Source organism: Arvicanthis niloticus, chromosome 10 (genome assembly GCF_011762505.2).
Source record: "Arvicanthis niloticus isolate mArvNil1 chromosome 10, mArvNil1.pat.X, whole genome shotgun sequence".
NCBI lineage: Eukaryota > Metazoa > Chordata > Mammalia > Rodentia > Muridae > Arvicanthis > Arvicanthis niloticus.
Genome location: NC_047667.1, coordinates 61671470 through 61689709, shown reverse-complemented (window position 1 = coordinate 61689709; position 18240 = coordinate 61671470). Strand labels below are relative to the sequence as shown.

At 39.2% G+C, this 18240-nt stretch overlaps 1 protein-coding gene and 1 long non-coding RNA gene across 2 annotated transcripts in view; one reads left to right on the top strand and one right to left on the bottom strand.

The window, feature by feature from the left end:
- The window catches only part of LOC143443736 (uncharacterized), a 144969-nt gene that overhangs the window by 4633 nt on the left and 122096 nt on the right, over window positions 1–18240 (top strand). The window lies entirely within an intron of this gene.
- Ush2a (usherin) overlaps window positions 1–18240 on the bottom strand; it is a 681657-nt gene that overhangs the window by 587564 nt on the left and 75853 nt on the right. Inside the window, exons 5-9 of the mRNA XM_034512972.2 lie at window positions 14272–14335; window positions 8696–8990; window positions 7646–7830; window positions 6999–7220; window positions 5777–5870 (exon numbers count right to left, since the gene is read on the bottom strand). Coding sequence (XP_034368863.1) covers window positions 5777–5870; window positions 6999–7220; window positions 7646–7830; window positions 8696–8990; window positions 14272–14335 — 860 coding nt within the window. The remainder of the gene's footprint in view (window positions 1–5776; window positions 5871–6998; window positions 7221–7645; window positions 7831–8695; window positions 8991–14271; window positions 14336–18240) is intronic.

The window sequence follows — 18240 nt, the reverse complement described above, 5'->3', positions numbered from 1 at the left end:
AAATCAAACTTGTTCAAAAGCAGGGAGACAGGAGAAGGTATGTGGTGTACCATGGTACATGCTCACAGTATACTTGCATGAAAGTGGCTTCTGTGTGATCATGTGTAATACAGTTTTAAAACCTAAAAAAATCTCATCTATTGGTGATAACCTTGGCACAAATTTCCATGGCCACTATTTATTCTTCTTGTCTTAAAGCAAGTCTACCTACAGTTACAAATGTGGGTTTGTTGGGTACTTTCAACCTACACTAGCAAGCTCTATTCCAGGCCCTGGGTTCATCTGTGGTTACTGACGAACATAATTTTACCTGACTCTTCTGACCCTGTATCTTGTTGTGTATTTCATTGTCTTTGGTACTTGTAGGATCTGCTCTTTGTCTTTGGCAGTTTTCAGAACTATTATGTTTGATCCATGTGTATTTTCTTAGTCTGTTCAGAAAAGCCATGATATTCTCAACTTTAGAAAATTCTTTACTTTTACTCCTTCAAATACTATATTTTATTACTCTTAATTTTTATTATATTAGTGTCTTCCACAAAGCTCTATTTGTCCACAGCCCTATAACTTTTTCCACTTAACTATATTTTATGTATGTACCAACTGCAGGAAAATAACTAGTGTTTTATTAAGGTAGAACCAAGTGTCAGAGAGAAAATTAAATTTCTTATATTGACATTCATTAAATGTATTTAAAATGGAAAATGCCCAAATGCTAGTTAAAATGGATCAACTCACTGGTATTATAAAAAATTAAAATGTAAGCTAGACTACATTTGGAGTAACATCTTACTGTTTGCAGAGAGGCGGAAGTAGTATTGGAAGCATGATGGATGGGATAGCATCAATGAGGTGCAGGCTAGTCATGGTGACTCACACATTTGGATTTCAGTGCTATAAAGAAATTTATTCTGTAAAATAACAGGAAATATCCATTTAACATAATGGGCATTGTGAAGTGTGATGTCGGCATCTTTTGGCTTCTTGAATGGTAGGAAAGCTTATTAAATAAAATGCTTCATGCTGGCGCTGCTATTTGTAATACTAACAAAAATGCACACTGAGTGTTTGATCTTAGTTAATTCATAAGACCCAGGATTAATGTTATAAAAGGGTGAGACATTAGAGCCAAAAAAATGAGAATCATTCATGGTCACTAATAAATTACTCTGTGAGGGCTTGGCTCCCCTTGCAGGTAATGATGTCACACAGTGATGAAGGAATAGTTAAGCAGCCAGTAGAGTACCAGTGCTGGCAGACTTCCTGGACATTGCATCACTCTTGGCTGAACTGCAGCTAGTAAAAGGAACAGACACTGAATTCTGATGCAGCAAGGTTCACCTAGTCACATCTTTGTGAAGAGTTGATTCAGCCAACCCTTGAACACAGAAGTCCCAGAGAAGACCGGGTATTGTGGTGAAGGGTGATGCTCCAGTCTCTCAGAGGCAGAGACAGGAGAATTAGAAGTTCAAAGGCTGCCTAAGCTTATAACAAGCATGAGGCCATGTGAGAGCCTGTCTCCAAGGCACACTAATAAGTCATAGGGCAGTGGATAAGGAGGCAAGAGCACTGGAAGGTGTATTATGCTATGCGGCCACATTAGCAAATACGTAAAAATACAGTCCTGGACTTGCAAAATCCCTTGGCTCCTGTGCTGTTTGGTTTCTATTTACATTGGTTGATGGATCTGATCAAGTTGGTAACCTGATCAAGTAAAACTCCAGCTCCCTATTTTGATAGAGATATTGCCACAAGTAGAAAAAGAGGGAGTTGGTACAGTGAGATGTGAAAACCTGTGTAAGACAAGGATAGATATTAACAGCAGTTGAAGCTAAATGGGATTGGAGGTTGGAGGTGGAGTCCTGATGTCAAAATGTAAGCGAATATCTGTGGGTGGGGGAGGGGGTGCATCCTGTATCCTGATAGGCTTATGATTATACAGCTGCTCAGACTTTTCCAACTCTGGATATTAAATGAGTGTTTTCTACGGTGTACAAATCCTACATCCTGAAAGAAATGAGAACAGACTAGTTTTGGAAGACATTACTATGAGTGCACGTGAGCACAGGTGTGCAAAGTCTCTGCATTACTTTATCAATAACTTTATGTGGTTCTACAGTTAATGTGAAATGAAAGATTTTTAGACACCCCACAATATGTATTAACTTAATTATTTATTAATACGTATTAATTAATCAGTATTGATTGTTAACAAAATAAAGGAAATTATTAGAAAGTATGTTCACCTTGCAAGCTATCTGATGATTAATGTAAGTTCAGTGTCATGCAATACTCACTCTACTTTGAAATACTTCATTCCGCTTGAAAGCTAGGCTAATGGCTAGTATCTAATATTTTACATTTCTTTTTTTTTTTCTTTTTGCCTCAGATCAATCTCCAACCAGACTGAACACATTAATCATGTGCAGCTTTGGTCTTCCTTGGGAAATCACATCACAAGCCCTCTAAAAGTATTCTCTATTGATAAAATATGCCATTATTTTATCATATATATCATATATTAAAGACAAGAACTTAAATTGACAATATAATGCCAAAATGTATCAGACTTCCTTAGAAATATTAAGGATAGCTAGGGAGCCTTCCCAAGGCCCATGTTCTAGCAATTATAAATTATAATGGAATAACAGAAAAAAAATAAGTCCAGATATAATTCATTTCAGGATAAGCATAGTGTTGATTTTCATTCTCCATTATTTCTTCCTGTTCTCCTTCTCCTTCTTCTCTTCCTCCTCCTTCTTCTTCTGCTTCTTCTCCTTCTCCTCCTCTTCTTACTCCCCCTCCCCTTCTCTCTTCCCTCCTCCTCCTCCTCTTCCTCCTCCTCTTTCTCTTCCTCCTCCTCTTCCTCTTCCTCCTCCTCCTCCTCCTCCTCCTCCTCCTCCTCCTCCTCCTCTTATTTCTCCTCCTCCTCCTCCTATTTCTCCTCTTCCTCCTCCTATTTCTCCTACTCCTCCTCCTCTTTCTCCTCCCCCTCCTCCCTCTTCTTTTGAAGGGTTAAACCATACAAATTAGTCACTGGCAGTAAGAGACGTCCAGTTGGACCATATTTTGAATAATGAATGTTGTGGTCTGTTAGTCTATCAATCTATCAATACATTTTACATAGGTCTCCTAATTAAGTCAAATAAAAATCAATGAAATTTTTATCTTAAAAGAATTTCAAAACTGTGTAAACACTGATCCTACTGTCAGATCATTATTCGTGTCTCTGAACAGGTGAGGAGAGTGTGAGATGAGGCCCTGCCAATTCGGCTTCTGAGTATGTGCTTCCCCTTTCTTCAACAGCTAATTCCCTTTCAAATCTTCTAAACACACTTTCTCACAGGAGAGAAAATTGCCTAGAACCAGCATGCTCTTAGTCTCACATGTTCACTGGTTCACCCAATGTTGATAATTCACAAAAGCCCCGCTTACTGAGGACTACCCTTAATGGTTGGCCTGACAACTGTGAAGTGGAAACATTCCTCCTGTATCTTTTCCAGGCCTTTACAAAAGGACATGATGTCCCAGAGGAGATGAATAGCTCAAATTAAAACATTTAAAAAAAAGAAGAACATGAAAAGTTTATGGTTGGATGATTTGAAAACAGTTTAATACTTTATTGATATTTTTCCTTCAGCTATGCTTGGCAAACTTTTCTCAGCAAGTTGCACATGCAGCACTTTTTATTTATGACTAAATTCACAAATTAACAAAATAGGACAAAGAGAAATATTACACAGGTCTACTTTCGTATGTTCCAAAGATGCTATCTAAATAAGAAGCATTGATATATATCCTCATCCTAAATTATAGTTAATTGATTCACTTGTTCTGAACCTGGCAGGCACCACCTGAGTCCAAGTCTGGCAATCACAACTTGACTCCAAAACCAATCATGAACCTTGATTCATTTTATGCCTCTGTTTTTAAGGAGAGGCATGAAATCAGCCAAGAATCATAAAATATCAAGCATATCAATGTGAGCAATTAGAATAAAATGAAAAGGGCCATAAGAGGAAGAGGAGGAGATGGAAGGAAGGGAAGCTGAGACAGTCTGCATCCTTTAACACCAAGGAAAGCTAAGCAAGTCATGCTATTAGAAAATGTGAGTATCCACATCAGGAGGAAAAAATATACCAGAGTGGAGCTTAGCTTGTGGGTACCAGCTAGATTCAGTACTCCACTAGATCCATCCAGAGCAGTTTTTAAATTAGTGCGTGTTGTGTGCGTGTATGTGTGTGTGTGCACATGTGCGTGTGTGTAACATGCTTGTGCACATTTGTGTTGACGACTCAACAATGGGTACATTGATCAGTCTAACTCATTTAATTTTGGAAACAATATTGTAATCCATACAACCAAGGTTATTAAAAATTAATCTTCTCTATTGCCAGATTTGGTGGTGCAGGCCTGCCATACCAATAATCAAGACATGGAAACGAGAGAATCATAAATTCAAATCCTACCTGGGCTGCAGAGCAACTTTATGGCCAGTGAGAGCATTCTGTAATGACCCTGTCTAAAGATAAATAGTGGCAAACAAGTAAATGTCCACAACAAAATAGAGTCCTGGGCTATGGCTCAGTGAGAGCACTTGTCCTGAACACGGTGGCCTCTCGTTTCATCTCTAGCACAATACCAAGCACCAGATGGCATGTGCATTTTACAGTGCATTCTGGCCTTTGAGGCTGTACACACTCACATTGCGGTTGAGAGCGATTTAGACTGGATTAAGTCTTTCAGTGGACAGAAAGGCACCTTGCCAAAACCCTGAAAGGTGATTTAAAGACAAGATTGTTTCCAAATATGAAGAAATATACTGCATACAAATATGAACACACCCTGCCATGGACACACAAAATAAGAAATGGTGGCTTGGTGACAGCATTCATCGGACACATAAAATGTGACCCAATCCTTGGGTTTTAAGCGAGTAGTGTTTTTAATCTCTCAAATCAACAAAATGCTTAAAGAATGCCATCTTGTATACATCATAACTAAAACTGACATTTTGCCTGTGATTTTTTTCTATGGCAATCGGGCATTTGCTAGTATTAAAGTTTCAAATATTGTAAGCAATACTAGAACTGCACTTGTATCGTTTGTATTATATAAACATGGTATTGTAGATTAGTGTTCCCTGGCTCTTCCATCGGGTGGCTCGCAGACTCACATAGACTTGGCGAACTTCTCTCCCTGTTAGACCTAAATTAGAAATGTGTGAGTCTGTCCTTATCATGTTCATTTGTGTTCCCATGTGATGTGTATGTGGAGGTCAGAAGACAGCCTTGGGTGCTCTTCCTTGGGTTCTGTCCACTTCATTTTCAGAAAGCATCTCTCTTTGGCCTGCAGTTCATCAGATGGACTGAGATAAGTTGCCAGTGAGCCCCAGAGGTCTACCAGTCTCTGCCTTCCTAACACTGGGATTACAAGTGTGCACTGCTATGCCCTGTCTAGCATCAGTCTATCAAGACAATTTAGGTGTAATTTTGGTCAACATACAAGGCTGATAAACCCAGAAAGGGAGAGAAAGGGAAGGAAAAAGCCTTATGGTTTTGTTTTAGATATAGCTTGTCTGAGATTAGTTTTAAATACACAACTTTCAACTTTATCTATAGCTGTATTTCTCTGTAATAATATTTTTTTAAAAAAATCAATACATTATGGTTTTATCCATTTAAGTATATTCTGAAGCTGGATCATAATTAAGTTTCTAGTCACCTCTATTTACCCATCCCTTTTCCTTTGAGATTTCTGGGATAAATCAACACACCTGAGGCCCTTCAGTGAAGCTGTGTGGAGAGCACAGACATCTGTAAGGTCGTCTGGTTCTGTCACAGGTCTTGGCATGTCCGTGGCATTGGCATCTGTGAATGTGAAGGGCACACATGCCTCAGAAGCAAGTCACTGTCAACACATCTAAGTGTTTATGTACATACATACTGCACATTTGAGAAAGGAACCGAAGTCTCTACAGTTGCCTGGGTGACTTGCATCAGTGATATGTAAAGATGATTGTGAAGACACGTTAGGGAGAGAAGTGAGGTGCACAGTGACCGCACTAGCCACATGCAATTTGTCACAAGAAGGCATTTGTTGAAACTATTCAAGCTACACTTGGGAAGAAACTGTAGATTCTCAAAATGAGATGGAAAATATTAAGTTTTTTTTAACAGTATTTCTTTTTGTTATTATATTGCATAAAATAATTGTTGATATTTTATGTCTTCTGGGTTTGGGGGGGGGCATCTCTTTAAACCTTCAAGACATACCACTTTTCTAGAACAATCCATTTCAAGTATACTCTATCTGTATTGTGCCACACTAGATAGTATGGTACCCAGATTTGGAACTATTTTTTCCGTGAGTCATATTCTTAAATTTTTAAAATAAATTTATTGATAAATTTATCTTGCAATGATAAATTTATCAATAATTAAGGACATAAACATCTTTTATCTGATGATAGACATGTGACACTATGGACCTCTGAACTATGACCTTGAGAAGATCAGGTATCATACAATTATTTGGTATTACAGCTACAACTCAAATTGTCTTTCTTGTTTTTAATATTGGAAATATTATAAATTATATACTAAAACAAACTAAGTAAAATGCATGAAAAATTCTGTCATGTTTGTTTAAAGTATTATACCCTTTTTTCTTCCTGTTTTTAAAATTACAATCTGAGGAGTAAGCTTACTCAACCACTAAGCTACATGCATTCCAACCTTTGGAATACTGTGTGTTCAGAATATCTTCTACAAATTCATTGATAACAAGGCTACATAAAGTACAGGGATGTCTTAGATGAGAATGTCCCTGTAAAACTGTGGAAGGACAAGTTATTTTACTATATCAAACTTAGATCTGGCTTACTCTAGGATTTCAGCTACTACATTTTCTTTTAATAGTACAGCAAATACCCGAGTTAGAAGAAAACTCACAGTGAAAACTCACACTGCACTCAAAACCCTGGTAACAAGCCATACCTCCCAGTGATGATGATCTCATCCACTGTGTAGTAGCTGTGTCTTGAGTCAACAGCGTGCCCAGCCGGATCATACTGCCCACGGAAGTGCAGCCTTATTTGAGTGGCTTTCATGAATTCTTGAAGCACTGAGCTGTTGTCAAAGGCATCGTACCCAGGACGATGCTTCTGTCCAGATGTCAGGAGGTCAAAGGTGACATTACCATGGGAAAACGGGATAAACCTAACAAGGAAAGAAAGTTTATATTTTAAAAATCTATTCACAGTTTTGATCAAATAGAAATCACAAGCCTGGTTTATTTCTATACAATGTCAGTAAACTCTTGAGTTTTTCAATCTGGGGAAACATTTATTTATTTCACATATCAGTAAAGTGAGATCGTCAAAGAGAGGCAGACTAAGAGATTCATGGGAAGGCAAATTCAGATGCCTGACTGGATAAGATGGATATCATCACACAACAGGAATACACCCAACCCTTACAGGAACCTTAAGCAGTTTAAAACTCAACTCTAAGGGCTGTGAGTCACTCAGCCTCCCTAACGCCAATGATGGAGAGAGATTTCTTCCAGCCTAGGTAGCTGGCTGGCCCACAGACTAGTACTAAAGCGCTGGTTCATTAAAAATAACTTTTTGAGATGTTCATACTCAGGAAACTGGAGACAATTGACAGAATCAGGATTTTCCAAATCTTCATTGTCTTTCATTCCCCAAACACTGCAATTTCTGGCAAAATATTGCCAGTCCTCCCAGGGAGAGCTGTCTGCCTTCTTCCTCTGGATCTGTATTGCCACAGGCTGTGGTCTGGAGAGCTGAATGACGATTTGAAACACCTGGGAATGGAGACCTCCGTTATTGTCAGGGGTGGTGAAATTGACACAGATACAAGGGAGGAAGCCAAGGCATTATACTTGAATATTGAGGCTCAAACTTCCTCCTAATTATTGTGATAGACTACTTAAGGGACATCTAGAAACTTTAGACCTACAATCAAGGCAGCATATTCTATAATTACATATTTCTTCCTATTCTTAATAATTTTGTAAATTACAACAAATTATGCTTGTTTTAAAGATACAAATAAAATGACTCTCATAAAGTACATATGAATAAGCACCTGCTCTCTTGATGTATCTTCTTAATAAAAGAAGGTCTAAACATTTCATAAATTCCATTTTAATATCAATCTCTAAACATTAAACTTTGGGTTTTAGCTATTGTGATTTCATTCGTAACAACTCTCTGTTTTGCTATGTAATAGGTTAAATTGTGCATCCTAGTGACAATGTTCAAGAAGTAACTACAGGTGCCTGTGTACATGACCTTCTTAGAAATAGCCATTACAGATTTAATAAACCTAGGATCTTAAAAAGAGATTATTCCATTTAAAAGAAAATGAGGGGGGAAGTGAACACACCCTGAGAAACACGGAGGAGGGCTCTGTGTAAAAGGAGGCAGAACTTGGAGTTAGAGGCCCATGAATTAACAGATATCATCAGAGGCTGAAAAGGGCAAGCAAGACTCTTCTCTGAGAGTCTCTGGAGGGAGTGTATCCCTGCCTGCCAACACCATGGTTGCACATTTCGAGTCTTCAGGACTGTGAGAGAGCACAATTCTTTTCTTGAAAGCATGGACTTTGCAATCATTTGACTGTAGTTGATAGACCATGTGTACCCACCCGGCCTTGTCCCTGATTACCTGGTACTGTCCATTTTCCAAGTCTATACAAATGACCACTCCTTGATTGAGCTGTGTAATGTTTGTAAACACATGAGAGATCCATGAAGTAACGACATTGTCATCATTGATGAAGGAGAGAGGGTGGGCGTCAGGATTCAGCCGTGGTACTTGATGCTGGGGCGTGTCTTCTGCACCATTGGGAATGCAGTACTGCTGAATGGAGGGATGGACACGGGGGTGGCTGCCGGGGCATCGGCAATGTGGCTGGATGTGCAAGTGAGGAAGATCTCCAGAAAAGAGCTCTTGAATCTCTCTGAAATGGTCCAGAGAAGAAGGTAAGAACATACAACCTCACAGTGACAGGACTCCTAAGAGCTGATACCATTCTTCTGTTATTTGGAGGGTGACCACTTAGTTTTGATAATTTTTTCAATGGGACATAAAACTCATTTTGGAAAAATAGATATATTCACTATCCTAAAGTCCTGTGATGGTTAGTGTTGACTGTCACCTTGATAGAATGTAGCAGTACCTAGAAGGCTCCAGGCATGCCTGTGGGATTGTCTGTGTACATTACCCCCTGTGAATGCCTATAAGAGACTGTCTAGATCACGCTGATTGATGTGGAAGAGACTTCCTAATTGTGGTCAGGATGATGCCTTTGAAAACATCCTGGATTATACGAAGTAGAGAAAAACAAACTGAGTTTTTACAAGCAAGCATCCTTTCCTCCCCATTTTTCCACCATGAATGCGATATGACCACTTGCTTCAAGCTCCTTCTGCTTTCACTTCTCAATCATGATGTATGGTACCCTGAGCTGTGAGCCTAAAAACACCCATGAGGTTGCTTTTGGGAGATTATTCTGTCACAGCAACAGAAATGAAACTAAGACAAATGTACTCTAAAAATGGTAGGGTTTTGGTTTAACTTTTAAAAGATTATGAGTGTGTGTGTGTTTCTGTGTGTGAGTGTGCATGAGTGTGTATGTGTGCATATGCGTGTATGTTAATATGTGTTTGTGTGTGAGTATGCATGAATGTGTATGTCTGTGTGCAAATATGTGTGTATGTGTATGTGTCTGTGTGTATGCATGAGTATGTACGTCTGTGTGAAAATATGTATGTGTATGTGTAAGTATGTGTGTGTGAGTGTATGAGTGTGTATATCTGTATATGAGTGTGTTTGTTTGTGAGTGTGTGTGTATGTGAGTGTGTACATGTGTGTATGTGTGACAACAGGAATGTGCATGTCAGTGCACAACTTTCCAGAGCAATTCTCTCCTTTCTTCCTGGGTACCTGGGACAGAACTTAGGTCATCAGGTTTACACAGCTAGCACTGTTGCCATCTCAAAATGACCCAAAAATCTATGCTATCTCAATGACCCTAACGTGTGAATGTTTTACATCAAGACTGGGAAAGCCTAGTGGGGCATGCCTGTAATTCCAGCTCTTTGGATGCTCTCATGAAGAGTTTCAATTTAAGACCTGCCTGAGCTACAGAGTACATTCTAGGATAGCTAGGCAATGTACTGGGATCATGTCTCAGAGTGAAGAGTACAAAGAGGGCTGGAGGCATATGTCAGAGACCAGCACTTGCCTCTTGCCTGCCTGTGAGGTCCTGTGTTCAACTCCCAGGACTTGGAAGAAAAGGGAGGAAGAAAGGAAGAGGAAGTCAGGTAACATGTACAAGACCTTGCTTTCTATCAAGGGATTTTACTTAAATTCAATGTCTCTGTTCCTATTTGGGATAATGTAGAAAGGTGTCATATATTTAGGTTTTAAACTGACTTACACTGTGAGTGAACAGCAATATATTGAAAATAATGAGATTTAAGATGACATCTCCAGTTCATTCAGGGGAAAGCATAAGAAAGCATGTATCATTTTATAGGCTTCTCATTTGGGTGAAGGGACTGAGGCCAAGGCCATTTGTCAGTGGTTTCCTGTGACTCATAGATTCTGGCTTCCTGAAAGGTTTCAATGGCTTCAAGACCATAAGCCAGCTGCCAATAGCCAGATAAGAATGCCAGGGGCAAGCATATCTATTTAATTTTTTCATTAAGAAAAATATGCCTGCTTTAGATCACCACAGGTCATTCTCTCCCCATCCTTCCCAGTATAGTCTTCCAGACAGTCAACACCAATAACCCAAGTCAAACTAGAGGAGGCAGACATCCTTTCAGCCCCAGTGAGGTGATGGTGGAGGCGGGTGGCATTTTCTTTCACCAAGGGACATGAAGTGATCACTCTAAATCTCACTGATGATTTTCCACTGATGTCAGCTATTGAGTGTGTTCCAAAGTCAATAACTGGTATGAAATCTTTGTTCTGGCTAGAAAAAAAATCTTTATTCCAAAGAAATGTAGTGACATTACTCTTCAGCATACTAGGCATAGGCAAAGTAGGTGTGAATAATAGTTGGTAAGGGGCATCTCTTTCTTCCCCACTCTATGTTATAGCATCCTTGTTCAGGCATCTGATGATTCCTCAGGCTGATAAACAAGGAGGGTTAAACTGATTATGGGTTTACCACAGTGGCATCATTCAATTGAGATGTTTTCCAAATTTGTGAGAGCTAGTCCCGACATGCAGAATTTTAACACACTAGTCTCTGTCTTTCTTTAAAAGATATGAGGGAAAAAAATCTCTTGAAAACAGTCAATGAGGGGCAAGGAATATCTCAGCAGCTAGACACTCTTACAGCAAATGTATAACAATTTGAATTTAGACCTCCAGAACTCATGCACAGGCCAGGCACAGTGTTAGTGGTGTGCATCTGTGATCCTACCGCTCATATTCAGAGATCGAAGAGACAAAAGAATTTCTAGATGGCATGGACAAACTAGTCTGGAGCAGGCTGAAATGGCTGAGACAAGAGAGACACTGCCTCAGAACAAGGTAGACGATAAGAATGGACAGCTAAGGTTGTCCACTGACTTCTGTACACAACTTCCTACATACTAACACACACACACACACACACACACACACACACACACACAAATAAATGAATAAATATTAAAGAAATAAAAAAGGCAAACTTATCTATAGAAACACATTACTTAGGGTTACTATTGCTATAATAAAATGCCATGGTGGAATAAAACGCCAAAGCAACTTAGAGAGGAAAGAAATTTTTTTCAGCTTATACTTTCATACTACTGTTCATCATGAAAGGAAGTCAAGACAGGAATCCAAGCATGGCAGAAACCTAGATGCAGGAGCTGACACAAAGACCACAGAGGCATGCTGCTTACTTGCTTGTTCTCCATGGCTTACTCAACCTGCTTTCTTATAGAACCCAGGATCCTCTGCTGAGGGGGTGGCCCCTTCAATAGTGAGCTGGGCCTTCCCACATCAATCACCACTTAAGAAAATGCCCTACAGGCTTGCCTATACTATAGCCAGATCTTATGGAGTAGTTTATGTCTAGCTGGCCTAATTCTACCCAGAACAACTGTCCTCTTGTAAACTTGACATACAAACACAGCACTATTAAGCCATAACCTTTTCTTTTTTATTAATCTTCAAGATCTCACAATAAAAACACAAATAGTGGGCTGGAGAGATAGCTCAGAGGTTAAGAGTACTGGCTACTCTTCCTGAGGTCCTGAGTTCAATTTCCAATGACCACATGGTGGCTCACAACCATCTTTAATGGGATTCAATGCCCTCTTCTGGTGTGTCTGAAAACAGCTACAGTGTATTCTTAAAAATAAATGAACCTTAAAAAACAAAAGGTGGATCTTCCTACTTCAAATTAAATACACACACACACACACACACACACAAATTTGAAAAGTCCCACAGTCTTTACAAATTTAAATACATTAAAAGTTCTAAACTGTGGGCTCCTGTAAAAAATTTAAGTTTAATTATTTTCTTATTTCAAGGAGAAAGAGCCTGGGGGAAAACAACACAATATAAATAAAGCAAAAAGCAGTCTCCAATAGTGTAAGTAACTCCATGTCCAGTATCTGGGATACACTTATGATCTTCTGGGCTCCTCCAAAGCACTTGGGTAATTTCTCTGGTTCTGCTCTCTGCTGCAAAGAGCTTGTCTCCTAGGTTCAGGCTGGTTTCACTTCACACTTGCTGCTGTCCTTGGCAGTTACCTCATGAATGACTGACATGTCCAAAATGTCGGGGCCTCTTGCTACAACTGGGCTTCCCTTTTACCAGTGTCTTCTTCTGGGCTTTCTTCACATACTCCAACCCTCACACAAACTCAGTCCTTGACTGTTCTCTATGACCTCTTCATGCTTTTCAAACCAGCACTACTTGGGTGACTCTTATACTACAAAGTTCTCTAATCAAAAAATGTGTATTAGTCAGTATACTCTAGAGGATCAGAAATTATAGAATGAATAATAATATATTTATATATAACATAATGTATTATCACTATATATATTATTCATTTTATAAGCTATGTTTCTGTGTGTGTATATATATGTATATTCATTCTATAAGCTCTGTTCCTATACATAACATATAATATATTATAATAGCATTAATATATCATATGCAATGACTACATATATGTATATATATAGTCTGTTGTCCAGCTTGTCCAACAATGGCTACCAGTGGAACATCTAAGAATCCAGTACTTGTTCAATCCATGAGGTTGGATGTCCCAGCTGGTCTTCAGTATATGCTGGAATCCCCTCCAAATAGGCTCTAATGACAGTGAGGAAATAAGCTTGTTATCAAAACCAAGCAGGCAAAGAGAGCAAGGTTTCTCCTTCCATGTTTTTTATGGAAGCTTCCAGGAGAAGAAGTGGCCTAGTTTGAAGGTGAATCTTCCCACCTCAATGATCTGGATTAGAAGTGGGTTTTCTTGCTTTTAAAGATTTAATTAAGAAGACCTCTCTTACATCCCATTTGGGTTTTAATGAATCCCAGATATAGTCAAGCTGACAATCAGGAATTACCACACACCCATACTTGCTCAACTAGATTCTAAGCTGGGATTCCTCAGGATTCAACCCCAGTGAAATCATGGCCTTAAGATAGAAGCAGTTTGGCTGCAGGAAACCCTAAGATAGATTTCTGTCCTACTCTGTAGATGAGAAAATGCTTGCTGAGTACTCATCACAGTCTGTATGACGGTTTGTAAAACATACAGAACAATAGAGAACAATGCACAGCAACTCTTCAGATGTCTGATCAGTATAGAGTCCTCATCCTTTGAGACTCTTGTGTGTAAAACTAATGGCTTTACAGTTTCATACTCTGCAACAGTCACGATTTCTAAAACCAGTTCTGAAGTCAATTTTTTAGTATTAGCATCTACTTTATAGAGAATTTTTGAAATATCACATTCCATTCTAGGTTGTATTGACAAAATGAATTTTCTTAGAGAATTTTTTCTTGAATAATTTTGATCACTCCATATTATGCAGAGTTACTGACAGAAAAATACTAGTGAATGAATGTAAGTTAGGTCAAAGTAAACGTGGACAAATATAAATTAGGTGATGTTTGCCAATTGCTATAAAGATGAAAAAATTATAGTCTCCATGGTACTTTAAGTGACTTGACCTTATCCTGGTATGTTCAGGCTTTATTAGACAGCATCCATTTACCTGTTTGTAAGTGACACATTGTAGAATCGAAAATCTTGCATTCTTCCAACAAACTGCTCTGAACCTGAAAAATATGCAAAGATAAGGAACTCCAGAATACAAGCAGGCATGCAGGTTATTCATCTGACATTCTCTTAAAACTACAAAACTTTAAACTATGTCCCAGTTGACACCCCTGGAGTTCTTGAAGATTTGAGTCAGTTTTCTAAGTCTTCATTGTTAATAGTAACCATATTTATCTTTATCGCTATTGCAAGTCTGTGAAGTCAACATGAATCCTTTAGCAGATTACTTCCAGACCTGACATATAGCTGCACTTTTTTGAGTTTCTCTCTCATTTACAAACCTATAAATCCATTATTTCCTGAGCCTTAAGCTTGGTTGTCATCTGCTTTCAACAGCCATTTTCAGAATATTTGTTCTGTCAGTGAAAAAGACTTCTGTTCTCCCATCCCACCCATTTTAGTTCAAACTGAGGAATGTGGATTCTAACTAAAACAAATGCTCAATCAGAAAATCTCAGAAAAAGAAAGGACAACACCACCACAGATGGACGTAAGATCTACTGCTCGTGGATAATGTGTCATCCACATATTACATCAGAGTGCTAATTCAGTCTCCATATCATCATCCCCTATGGATTCTTCTAAGATCATCAGGTTCAAAGACCACAGCACCACCACAGGTCCCTTTCAACCTTAGGTAGATATCAGCCTTCACAGACACACAACTACTTGTTTATTTACTGAACTCTTAGGATTTGTGAGAGTAGAAACCACAAGGAAGGGAAAGAAAAGGAAGAGAAGGGGCAACAGCTCAGGTAAAAGCCTGCCAGGGAATCCCGACAGACTGAGTTAGATCCTCGCTTGCTCTGGAACCACAGTGAAAACTTCATGCCGTGGCCCGTGCTTGCAGACCCAGCACTCATACTTAGGGCAGCTAGCCTGGAAAATGCAGCAAAAGTGTAAGGAAAGTGTAGGAAGCCATAGTCAGTGGTTATACGTTCGCCATTCCAAGATGGCGCTGGCATCGTGTCTCTCCACTAGTAAACAATTAACTGCGCAGCTGCAAAGGCAGAAAGCCCGCCAAAGTCACTGGCTAATCCCGAGGCATAATATTGGGTGATGAGTGAACAGCCAATCAGAAGTGAATACGTCACTCTAGGGTGTATTTAAGCGGTACCTCTTCCTGTGTTTGGCCCTTCCGTGTCTTTCCACGTTTGCTGATACAGAGTAAAGCCTCGTCTGTGGTAACTACCCGAATTCTGCCTCACGTGTACTCTCTTCCATGGGCAAGGGGGGACACGGGAGGCGTGCGCAACAGGAAAGAGCTGCCTGACCAAGGGGGAATGAGAAAACACGAGGAAAGAAAAGGAAAGGAAAAAGGAAAGGAAAGGGAAAGGGAAAGGGAAAGGGAAAGGGAAAGAAGAGGGGAGAGGGAGGGAAGGGGAGGGGAGGAGAGGGGAGGAGAGAAAAGGAAAGGAAAAGAAAAGAAAATGAAATACAGTTATAGTTTGAATCTGAAATCTGCTCAGCTGCTGGTATTAGTTGGTGTGGGAACCATTACTAGGTGGAGCCCACTTAAAGCAGGCATGATGGGGCTTTGCCAGCTTACCTGGCCTCTGTTCTTTGCTGGCTCTCTGCTTCCCGGTCCACAGTGAAGTGAGAAGCCTCCTGTATACATCCCCCACAATGGGTTGAGCTGTTTTCCCATTTCCTCCCAAGAAAGACTAAAACAATGAACCCCTGACACACAGTGAATTCTTTCTCCTTTAAGTTGGCTCTGCCTGGTACTGTGGTCAGAGCAACACAAAAGCAACCAATACAACCCCTTCTTCTGAATCTTTGCTCTATATTAAAAAAAAAAAATCCAAGCTGGAGTTTGGATCATGAGGTCCCAAAATGGGAGAGAATCTAATATATAATGCCAGTTCATTAATTGAATGTTTAATGGAAAGTTAAATTCTAAGCACTGACTAATGCCATTTTTCCAAATGTTCATTTTCCAAAGTAGTAATTTTTTCAACAATATCTTGATGACAAGAAACTTTATTTTTTTTGTTTTGTTTTTGTTTGCTTGTTTGTTGTTGTTGTTGTTGCTACTATTTCATGAAAGATATTTGGAGGAAACTGAAAAGTGGGCAGAGAAAAGATAATAGGTGAATAAAAGAAAAGGAGGTAAAGACTGAAGAGATGACTCAGCAATAAAGTGTACTAGCTGAGCTTCCAGAGGACCCAGATTCGATTCCCAGCACCCACATGGCAGTCCACCACCATCTGTAACTCTAGTTGCAGTGGATCAGATGCCCCTTATCTGGCCTCTGTGGAGATCAGGTTTGTACATGGATCATAGGTATGTAAGTAGATAAAACATCAATACAAACAAATAACTTAATGGTGGGTAATAGAATCCATAATCATCTCTTGTCTGTATTCTAGAAAATCAAGAGACACTCTGAGACGATCATAAGATCAGGTGGGGGTTTCTGAGAAAAGCATGAAGTTCTTAAGTGTCTATGTGTGAGTTTGTATATCTATATTTGGGGACATACATCTATGTTGTTTATTTGTGGACCCAGCTCAGAGGTAAATGACCACTTGTTCAGTATGCACAATGCCAGGGGTTCAACCCCAGCAGCAGCAAAAATAAAAATAAAACAAACAAACGAAAAAACTATATTGTTTATATCTAATGCTTATATTTAAATCATACGCCGTCAAGAAAAATGGTTGAATATAGTTTATATATGAATATTTATTCAGGAAGATAAAGATTTTTTACTTGATCAACTGAGATAACCTTTTAAAGCTGTTTTTGGACGAAATCATTAAAATAGCAACAGAAAAGTAGACTAAAACAGAATTGCAAAAGGAAGAATATTCTAGATTTTGAGATAAAAGAAAGTGGGAGGAATACACATGGATCTCTCTAAGTGATGTGTGGTTGTGTAATATTTGGGAGGGAGGTGAAATGAACTGAGGACATCATTTGTCATGCTATCAACTTTAGTTCAGAGGAAAGAGATCACACTATCTGCCCAAAACAAGGGAAGGTAGATTATCTCCTATTCATTCTTGTACTCATCCCCTCCCCCACACAACATCCTTCATGTTCATACCACAGCCTCAAAGATTAAATTTTGAATGTTCTTTAACTGCCCAGCACTCTCAACACTTTGTACTTGATATTGCCTTTATTTCTGACATTCCTTCCTCACACAGCCTTGGTCTCAGCTTTGACATCCCCTGGGAAATACCCCGAGGCCATCACGGTGCCACAAGCTCCTGCAACACTTTGGTATGTTCCTTTTACTCAGTTACAGATTTACCTCTCTGTTTGTCTTATGAAACTGGAAATATATTAAATAATCTTTCCCAGAAAGATAAAGTATTATTTTTCATATTCCCTGGCTTATCCATAGCTCATAGCCAAGTTCCTGTCAGCTGGTCAATTATTCAATGATATTCAATGATGAAGAAAGTCAAAGAAAAGGAATGCAAGGAGTAAGGGAGATGGTGCTGATGTAAATTTAAGGAGAGGGATGAAGATGTACATGGGTTTCCATGGGAATGGGCAAGAGGGGTGACTGACAATGTAGCCTCTCCATGATGTATTTTCATGGTCACTATGTTCAGCACATACATGCAAGAGCACATTTCATTACCTTCAAGTGTCATGTAATTGGTAGTATCCAGCACTGATGGTTTTCAGACAGAGTACATCTAACTAAGGGGACTATAAAGTGAAGGTTCCTACACAAAGAAGAGAGATGATCAGTACATGTGAGTAGGGGGGTCAGAAAAGTGAATCACAGAGCAAATGATAAACTAGGAGAGAGAAAGACATCAAGAAATTGACTGTTCCCGTGAGGCCAGTGAGTTGTATGTTAAGAACAAGAAAACAAGATATTTGAGAAATTGATCAAACTCACTGAAGCCATTTCTGGAGGTAGATAAAATGTTCCTATTG